The sequence below is a fragment of the Dermacentor silvarum genome, chromosome 5 (genome assembly GCF_013339745.2).
Source record: "Dermacentor silvarum isolate Dsil-2018 chromosome 5, BIME_Dsil_1.4, whole genome shotgun sequence".
NCBI classification, from domain to species: domain Eukaryota; kingdom Metazoa; phylum Arthropoda; class Arachnida; order Ixodida; family Ixodidae; genus Dermacentor; species Dermacentor silvarum.
In genome coordinates, this window is record NC_051158.1 from 31,346,375 (window position 1) to 31,356,633 (window position 10,259).

A 10,259-nucleotide genomic window follows, 5' to 3' on the forward strand; every position below is an offset into this window, starting at 1 on the left:
AGCACATGAACAAGCTGTTCTTCGGATTGGTGCTAAAGTGACAATGAAGGAATTGGAAGAACAGTGTGTGTGTGTGTGTGTGTGTGTGAAGTTCTGCTACAGGCTTGGGAAAACTTCCACAGAGACATTTCAGTTGCTTAGCCAAGCATACGGGAAGGACTGTATGAGTCGCACGCAGTGCTATGATTGGTTCAAGCATTTTGAAGACGGAAGAATGTCTGTCGGTAACGATCCCAAGCCTGGACGACCCTTCCACATCCACAGATGATGACCACGTCGAGAGAGTTCGAACTGCGATTTGTGGAAATCGTCATCTGACTGTTCGAGAAGTCGCTGAAGAAGTGGGTATAAGCGTAGGATCACGTCATGAAATTTTGAGTGACAAACTTGGGATTCATCGTGTCAGCCCAAAATTTGTGCCGCGTTTGTTGACTGACGAACAGAAGCAGACCTGTGTTGAAATCAGCCAGGAACTGCTAGCCACTGCCAATGACGATGAAAACTTTCTTAAGAACATCATAACAGGCGATGAGACATGGGTTTATGGCTATGACGTTGAAACAAAAGTGCACTCATCGCAGTCGGTGGCCAAAGGTTCTTCTCATTCAAAAAAAGCACGCATGAGTCGGTAAAAAATGAAGGTGATGTTGGTTGTGTTTTTTGACTGAAAAGGCATTGTCCATCAGGAATTTGTGCCACATGGTCAGATGGTAAAGAAGGAAGTTTACCAGGGTATCCTAGCACGTTTGAGAGATTCTGTGCGCAGTAAGAGGCCTGAATTGTGGGAAAGTCAGGCTTGGATGTTGCATTATGACAATGTCCCGGCTCCATGTCACTCTCCTTGTCCGCAACTACTTAGCTAAACACCACACTCCTGTTGTGCCCCACCCACCAATCTGGACCTAGCCCCAGCAGACTTCTTTCTATTTCCCCAAGCTGAAAACCACCTTGAAAGGACCTCGTTTTTAAACCGTAGAGGAGATCCAGGACAATGCGAGAAGAGACCTGCACGCCATTCCAGAAAGTGCGTTCCAGGAGGCTTTCTAAAAATGGAAGATGGGTAGAGTGCATTGCCAGTAGAGGGGACTACAGTAGAACCCCGCTGATACGTTCCCGCTTAATACGAATTCCCGGCTCCTACGTTCGCAATCGCGAAAAATAAACATAACCCCGTAAGGAATGTGTTAATACGTTCCGGTTAATACGTTCCCGGAAAATACGATTATTCGGCAGCAACGTTCAGCATTGCGGCAAACTGCGGTCGTATGATACGTTCTTCAGCGAAAAATTATCATTCAGAGGAGAGGAGGGGGAGGAGGAGGATGCGCAGTAGGGGTGTGGACGCTGCACGGCGGATGGATGGACTGAGGGAGTGACATAGCCCCGACCATAAGATGCTTCGCATCTAATAAACCTTTTACACCTTCCTTGTCTACGGTATTTATTCACCCCCTATATTTTAGAACCAGGTGAAATATTTCGTATTCAAATTTTAATAAGTTACGTTTCTTGAACCCCTCTAATTCATACACAAGATCTTTTCCGCAATTGTTACTGAGGCTTCAACTTTTATGCTTAGTACGGCTCAGAAAAGGAAAATATTATATATATATTATATATACATACATATATATATACACAGCCCTCACCAATGATGGCAGCATACAATTTAAACTGGCACAGTTGAGCAAATTAACGTTTATAAATATGCAAACACAAACATTTTCTCGACAAAAAATGGACAAAAATGGCACAACATACCATCACCTTCCTCCGCCAGGCAGTGGATCACAACTGGCAGAATTTCATCCTCGAAGTTGTAGGTCAGCTGCACGGGAACAAAACAAACAATACATACCACAGGGGACTCGAGCAACATGGTATCTCACTGCCGGCACGAAAGATGGTTTCAAATCAAAGCTCAGCATTTCACTCAGCCTCGAGGGACGTTTCAGGCAGGTAAGCTAAAAGAATCAGGCGGAGTGAAGGGGCTCGATCATTAGTGACGACCGTACGAGGACAACAAACAATTAGGCCAAGGAAAGTCGGGAAAACATTTCCCGCTCCGTTTCACCCATAGCAGGCAACGATACGAAGGCTAGAGAGAATTCTCTCAGTGCTCTCATCTACGACCAGAAAATAGCGCAGCATGAATAAAAGAAAGATGTAGGTAAGGCGATTCGATGTAAAATTGTGTGTCATACTTCTATGTCACAAAATACAACCTAATCATTCCACGGAACGTATTGCCAGAAGAGAATATTCACTACAAAGCGAGTGGAGGGGCCCGTTTCTGTGACCAGTGGCCGCCGATCACCGCCTGCGCTGGCGACCGAATCATAGTGCATCGCATACTGAAAGCGCGAAGGTGCACAAACAACACATAATTTGACATAACCTTATGCTTACAAGTTGTAGTTATAACATGTCGAGTAGTTATTCCATAGAAAGAGTCGCCAGAGTGAGATGTCTATCACTGCACTACTTATCTAGCTTCTGCAGCACTACCTGCCAAGTGTGCAACAGATTGCAGTAAAACCTCTACATAACAAACTATTGGATATAACAAAGTAAATGTAAGATTTGGTTGGTCATGCTTTCTTACGATGGAGCATTCTCTTGCTATAACGAAATGGAAAATGCGGGATACGGCACGGCATCTGTTGTAGCGAAGCAAAATATATATTCCGGTAGCAAAATTGGCAATTATAGTCGCCGATCGATTTTTCAGACGTCCGACTTTTCGAACCTGCATGATTTCTTGGCACAACCGCCTACCCGTAATGAGCAATGCATAATGTCAATGACTGAAATTTCGGATGTCACAAGAGTTTGTCAAGCCTAAGCAGTGCAGTCAGTGTAGTGGCTGGTGATAAGTCATCGCAGGAAACTCGCCGCCAATATGTTCGCACTTGTAGACCTTATCGGTGATCGGGCGTGAGATCAGACATACAGGCTAGATCGACGGCAGATTCACGCGCGGTCCCCTCAGTGCCCAAAAAGCCTGTTGGCGGTGCACATGCTTTGGCCATGCGGCTTGGCTGGACCACAGTCGGCGAGTCCGTTTGCCAATCCCGCGCAACAACACCGATCACACGGTTGCGCATTTGTGGTGGTGCAGGGCATGTGTATGTAATTTACTGTTGTCTCCACGCCTCATATTCACACCGCAAGATGTCGACAGGCCATCATAATTAGTAGGAGACCCTTTGCTGCTGGCCAGTCCGAGGCATTCCTCGGTTATAACAAAGGTATTTTCGTGTTTGCAAAAATTAGCGCAGAAAAAATCTTATGAACTTTTGCTTCAGCGCCAAACAGTCCAAATACCAAAAAAATATATCAAGATTTGTGACATCATACTGACATACTAGGGCTAATTCGTAAAATAGGACCTTGACCTTCATTTGTTCTTTTAATGATCAACCTATCGTACCGTGAAATTGACAAATATAAAAATTTGAATACTCTATCAGTCCAATATAATTTTGTGTATCTCTTTAGTGTCTCTTTAAAGCAAAATAAAGAAATGTTGCAAGTCAAGAATGCCAAGGCAGTATAACGAACTCTGTTAGGATGGGTTCTGCAATAAACTGAACAGTTTGGAGACCCCCCCCCTCTTAGTTCTTACAAATTCAGTGGACTCCTGATAAATCTAACATAATTCTGAGGATCTTCAAGTTTGTCATTAAATTATTCTACTGCACACAAACGCTATATTTCTCATTTGGTTAGAAATTACGTAGATTTGCGTAAGGATGGGAGAAAACCATAGACTCACCTCTTCCTCACAGTAAAGACTTGGATCAAAAATGTGGGACGACTGGCTGAACTGCTGATTGGCACCGCGTTTGTAGTGGTATGTCTCTGAACTCATCTCCGCGTTTCTCGGGCTATAACTGTATGCAAAGAAAAAGAAGCAAACCAAGGTGAGTGAGTTAGTTACACAGAGGCTATTACATACTTGCCAACCTGTTAACTTTAATCTAAAATTTGTAAAAATCTCGCAGACATTACAGGAGGGGGGGAGGCATGTAGAGCCCATTTTTGTAAATGTTAGCCGTGAGCAAAGTTTTGTGGGACACACACACAGTAATAACGATTATTTACATTTCGACGCAGCAGACAAGTAGCAACAATCTAGGAACAGCAGAGACCAAGTCACAACATGTTCTTGGATCACAGTAACTTTTTCAGCGACATCGCTTCAGGACTTTGTCTGAATAAACTTGCTTGAAGCAAGAATTCCTCTGGCATATGGCTTTTTGCACTGCCGCAAAACAGCGTCATAGGTAAGACCCCAATTTTTCATATATGAATGTTTTATTTCAACCCCGCTCGCCCCATTCTTCAACACTTAGACAGTTTTTTGTTAACAGAATCTAGTTTCAGTAAAACTTGATGCAACATTTGTGAAATCATATAATGAGCCTAAATACTTAAAGGAATACGGACACAAAATCTGAAAATTTTGCGAAAATGCTGAAAATGAATCCTCAGTGTGTGATTACACCGAAAAGAAGTAGTCACTTAGCTCATTTTTGAGCCGACAGCTTTATTTTTGGCGTTTTTGTGAGCGCGCGCCTCGCCACCCGACCCGCGGGAGTTGGAAGGCGTGACGTCACGACACCCTCACCGGATAGCCTGCCGGCCGGCCGCGGTCATTCGAAGCGCACCGACACCGCCATCGCAAGCATGAATTCGAGTTCTGGTGCCTCTACCAGCGATGAGTACACGTCTGAAGACGAGGACCATTCTAACTTGGCAAGAAATATTACCGCTTATGGTTACGAGCCTTCCGCGTTAAGCAACGAAGAAGAGCAGGCGGCCGTGGAAGTGCTGGTCAGGTTTTCGCGAACTGTAGCGTGAAAATTTCGCTCTGCACCAGACACTTGTGCAAGAATTATCTGTCATTTGTTCTGTAAACTTGATTTTTCAAGATGCCACGCAGGCGAGGCAGCTGCAGGGTACTTCAGCACTGCGTGGATGACTGAATAGTAGTGTATGCCACCGGCGTGAGCAACTGCTGTGAGGTATCAGTACCTCCGAGACTCTCGCGTCTCCTTCGCCAGCCGCCCGGCAGATGGCAGCACCTGTCTGGCATTCTCCTCAGTTTTTCCCGCCTTTAGCCTGTGGAGAAGCAGAGCTGTGTGTGTGTCTGCCCCGCTGCCATGTAGGACTGATCTCGTGAGTCGCGCTTGCGCGCGCTAGCCTTGTATTGTACTACTATGCTTTGCCAACATTTTTAAAGACATTACTGCCTTTGTGCCCAGCCTCGGGCATCTCGCCCCAGCCTCACACTGCTCAAGAAGGCTGCACGTGAACAAAAACAGTACCGACATCTTTTCGCCTCCTCTTTTCCAACGTGCCGCTGATCATTTCTGCCTTGCATTTTCGTGAGAAGACCGATGGCACAGCGTCAGGCTTTAGGCGTTGCCTTTTGAACGGCATGCCGAGGCTTTTCAGCACAGCCGGGCTGGTCACATAATCATCGTCGACGAAGTGGTCCGCACAAATGAAGTCATTTTTTAGAGGTCTCCAGGCTGGGCGTGATGGCTGACAGGCAGGTATCCAAAGTTTATGCACCTTCTCGCCTCTGGGAAACGTGTGCGACGGCGTGTCACGACCGACGATGCTGTTATAACAGCAATGTCTGGGCATTTCCTTCCGCCGCGACGAACGCGTCAATACCAAGCGACGACCGTTGGAAGGCTCATGTAAAACGCACAACCTGCGTGGAGCGCCGACAGGGATAATGTTTCAGACGGACCATGTGCGAAGATAGCTGAAAGGGGTTAAACAAACGCTGCAAGGGACCGACACCCCCGGAAACACTGCGACAGCTGTGACCGACCTTGGCCGCATGACGTCAAATTTCACCTTCTGCCGGCGGCCGCTTGGAGGCAAGGTGCAACAGAAAATCGGAAAAAAAAAAGAATTTTCTCATTCTTTTTTTTTCAAATCAGCTTGTTGTATTTGTCATTTTTAACAGTTAAACTTTTGTTCCGACGCAAAAAAAACACCTGCCAACTTTTGTATCTGTATCCCTTTAAGCTTCGCAAAAAAATTCCGGAGGATCGACAGGTATGCGATTATAAGTGAGCACACCGCATCCTCAAAAAACTCTTCCAAGCAAAGCCAGCCACTCACATAAGTCCATTGCTGGTGATTTCCTCTGTACAGAAGTAGTGGATGGTGATGGCACACCGAACGTCCGTGTCGAATGTGAACTCGATGTTGTACCGGCATGGCGGGGCCGCCTCTGTCAGTTCATCGTCCGCCTTGGATTCTTCTTGGATTCTGTCAAACAGCAAACATGAGGAATGCTGGAGCAGGGGATTACTCACACATTTCCTGGACAACACACTTTAGCTTGAAATCTCCAATGGCATAGTCCCGGCAATTCCACTGTTGGAGGGTTCCTCAACAACTTGAGTCACAGAGCTCTTGTTGATAAACACATATACAAAGCTGGTGCTGTTACAAACTCAGTTCCGAAAAATGAAGTTTTGCCTTCCACAGAGTTCCCTAATAAATTTACTACAGTAATTTGCACTTTTCCTTAAAAGCTTTAACAAAAGATCTTGCTGCTTCCGCTGCTTTGATACTGCCATAATTATGCAGAGAGATTGTATTTTATGGTTGCGATTGTATATTATAAAACTGCCCCCCCCCCCCATTGTTGTTTTCCTAGTTTTTCAAGAAGAAAAAGACAACAGATTTCCTGCCATAGTCTATGCCATTGGTGATGTTCACATAGCAGCCCCTCCCTCCTTTTCCTTTCTTTTGTGCTGTCTCAATGAATCCATCCCAAACTGTACAACAATTGGCGAACTAGATGTAATTTCCATGGTGTTTGAAGGGACTGCAACCCCTGTATCACCCGCCGCGGTGGCTCAGTTAGCTAAGGCATTGTGCTGCTGAGCAAGGTCGCGGGATCGAATCCCGGCTGCGATGAAGGCGGAATGCAAAAACGCCTGTATGCTTGCGTTGTAGTGCACGTTAAAGAACCCCAGGTGGTCAAAATTAATCCGGAGCCCTCCACTACGGCGTGCCTCATAATCAGAACTGGTTTTGGCACGTAAAACCCCAGAAATAAGAACCCCTGTATCAATTTTAATAAGAAGCCTTACGTCAGCTTTAAATAACGAGAGGTTCATTTGCAAAAACCAAATCCCTTGCAAAAACAGAATACCTTGCCAATGCCAAAAATTGCGCGTACAAAATGTTGCAGCATCTATGACCTCAGACTGCATAGAGAACATGCTAAGGTTGTACTTATAGAGACCAATCATAAACAGGTGACGCACCTGACAAAACGCAACGATTCCTTCCGAATGTTGACGAGACTTCGTAGAGGCCTTGTGGGCTCGTTGGCCTGTGGCGCTGGGTACGGGAACTGAGGAAGGTCGGTGGATGCAGCACATGTCAACTGACAGGCGAATCAGTGAGCTAATCATCTGTAATTACACTTATCACAAATAATATGGCATGCAAGTTAAATATGGCATTCAGAAATTCATCTGTAGCTTGCATACATACCAATCATGCACTAATAATGACATGTATCTTTCTCCAGTGACCACTTTTCACTGGCTAACAAATGTTAAACATAATCGCTCGCTGCAGGACACGCCTGCATGTATCAGAGGTTTCTTGAATGTGATCGATAGTTCTATCAGTTGTATGTTGTCACCGAACCCCTTGCGTAATCTGACTGCATGTGCGACGTGAATTGTGTAGTACTTTATGGAAGGCATGCGGGCACTAGCAATTACGCTGGAACCTTCGACGAGTCACGTATAAAAGTCGACGCACTTGACTCGCTGAGCACTTGACCCGCTGAGATTTTCGCCGTTCGCCAACTTTGCGCACCACTATTGTTGTGCCGAGTCTTCCTTGTTTTGCAGGGCAAAAGTTCGCCCAAATAAAGAGTTAGTTGCGCAATTCAGTTTTCGCTACTGTGGTCTTCACCGTCACTACAACGCGACAATGAATTAGAACTTAGTTGCTTCTGCATGACGTTTTCTACGAGCAGGCGAGTAAAGCGTTAGCATTTTAGCCTGTAGTCATGCAGTCGAAACAGCGATCGTGTGCTGGCAATTACGGCGTGCAGCCAATGTAACTTAATGTATACAACGAACCGTGCGAACACATTCCTGCTCGCAAGCAATCAAGGTACCAGGGGACGTATTCTGCGATGACCACTTTTGGAGACACTATCGCCTCGGCCGTCAGGCGCGCGCTGATTGGCTGGTTGAGCAAAACCGGATAAGCTGATTGGCTGGTCAAACATTACGTCACGCGAAGACGATAGTATCGCCGAAAGTGATCGTCGCAGAATACGTCCCCAGCTGATTATGACATCGAGATGCGTCGCGGTATAATATAAATTTGGCGTGACCGCGCGCGCTTTCAACTTACGGTTTCGGATAGCAGTCAATCACAGCCTGAAAGCAAGTTTCGCAAATCTCTCGTCAACACACAACAACACCAAAGCTAACAGAGCGGGGTCAACGCTCTGCGTCGCGGAAGCTTATTTTACAGGTACGCCTGGCAGGCCACCATTTCCACAAAAGACTCACGTACGGGCGTCGGCTTGCCTCCGAGGAAGTTCAGGTCGGTGTTTTCGCCGAACAGGTACGCCTCCGGCTGACTGGCGTCAAACCGTTCACCGCCCATGATGAAGTGGCTCGCGAAATAGTTGCCTGCGAGTGACAATGACACAGAAGGGAACGCACAAGTTCGGAGACCAACAGATCGCGACAGTCGCTCTATCGACAAGTTTTCGGCTAGCGTCAAGGGCCGTGAATGCCGACGGATTGTAGCAGCATCAGTGCCAAGCCGATTACGATCTCACTTTTTCGTACAGCTTAAATGTTTCACGACTGCGAGGTAGTTCGATCGGGTTTCGGAGGATGTAAACACTGAAGCGAGGCCGTCACACACAAGAGCTTTAGATGCAAAAGCGGCACCAATAACGATGTCTTCGCAAACTAGGTGCTACGGTAATGCACGCACGATGCATCTGGTGTGATTTTACGGACTTTTTCAAGCGTGCATTGTCGAAAAAAGACGCCTGCGAAACATGCACGCTGCGTCGCCTGTCAGTCGCCATTGGACACAGCTGTTTTTCTTTTCTTTACTTCAGAAAATGTACCGAAGGCCACACTTACCAGTTTTTGGCGGATACCTATAGGCACAGTTGGCGGCAAAGTCCACCTCTTCAACCCGGACATTCTGCCTGCTCCATATGCCGCCCATGTTAACGCGAATTTAATCGCGTTAAACTTGTTTCCTATATATAACGGGTTTACGAGTTCAACCGAAGTAGCATGGACGTAGCCCCCACCACCACTCTCGCAGGGCGAGAGATATCACGCCGCGCTGCTGGCGTGCAGCAGGTAACGACGCGAAGAAAAGTAGTGCGCAAGTGGGATTGGCTCGTCTTCGAGATTGACATGGATGATATCGCAAGGGCGCCTTATTTTGAACATATGCACGAAGTGTTCCTATGCCGGTGTCTCTAGCCTGCATGGGGAAGCACAAGCAAGCACATTACACCAGAAAGCCATACTATGAGAATGAGTAGGGCACAGGGCTCTTGTGTTGGGGTTGGACACAATTTTTCTTTTTCATTATTGATGAGGTACGCAATAAAATACGCGACAGGAACGGGCCTATAAATATATATATATATATATATATATATATATATATATATATATATATATATATATATATATATATAGTTAGCTGGATCAACGCTAGCCAAGCTGTTCAAGGGAAAAAAATATTAGAACAACACGGTGCAAGATAGAATTATAAACTCTACAGTGTTCGGTCCTAAACCTTGTGCAATTCGAGGTCAACGGTTCAGTGTTCACGTCAATTTGGCAGACATCATGGGGACATCATCACAGTATTGGGAGTGCAAATGCATAGAGAAGAGAACAGGGCTCCAATCAAAACTGATTTCAGTGAGAACCATATAAAGCTAGGCAAGTTGGTTATAGTGATAGCACTTCATACACTGCTCATGGATGCCATTACACTTTACCAGTGTAATGTTTCCTTGCCAGTAGAAGATTAAATATATCAACTTGTCCCTACCGAGGATTCGGTCCCCGATTCGTGACATGAGCTGTCATCACCGACTTCATCCTTCCAGTACTAGCAGTCATTTAACTAGCTATCACTGCTTTATTAAGAGGCAATTTCTTTTTAATGAAGCACCAAATACAAATGAGTTTACATAGAAT

At 45.8% G+C, this 10,259-nt stretch overlaps 1 protein-coding gene across 3 annotated transcripts in view; it reads right to left on the reverse strand.

Annotated features, from left to right (window-relative positions):
- The window catches only part of LOC119453230 (probable E3 ubiquitin-protein ligase MGRN1), a 29,042-nt gene extending 19,650 nt beyond the window's left edge, over positions 1 to 9,392 (reverse strand). For 2 of the 3 annotated variants that reach the window (XR_007467023.1, XM_037715253.2), the window contains exons 1-6: positions 9,174 to 9,392; positions 8,587 to 8,705; positions 7,308 to 7,396; positions 6,148 to 6,297; positions 3,779 to 3,896; positions 1,762 to 1,828 (exon numbers count right to left, since the gene is read on the reverse strand). Coding sequence is in view for 2 of the 3 variants with exons in the window: in XM_037715253.2 (XP_037571181.1) it covers positions 1,762 to 1,828; positions 3,779 to 3,896; positions 6,148 to 6,297; positions 7,308 to 7,396; positions 8,587 to 8,705; positions 9,174 to 9,261 (631 nt within the window). In the remaining variant the exon portion in view is untranslated. The remainder of the gene's footprint in view (positions 1 to 1,761; positions 1,829 to 3,778; positions 3,897 to 6,147; positions 6,298 to 7,307; positions 7,397 to 8,586; positions 8,706 to 9,173) is intronic. The other variant, XM_037715255.2, reaches the window with a different exon arrangement.
- Positions 9,393 to 10,259: the final 867 nt, after the last annotated feature.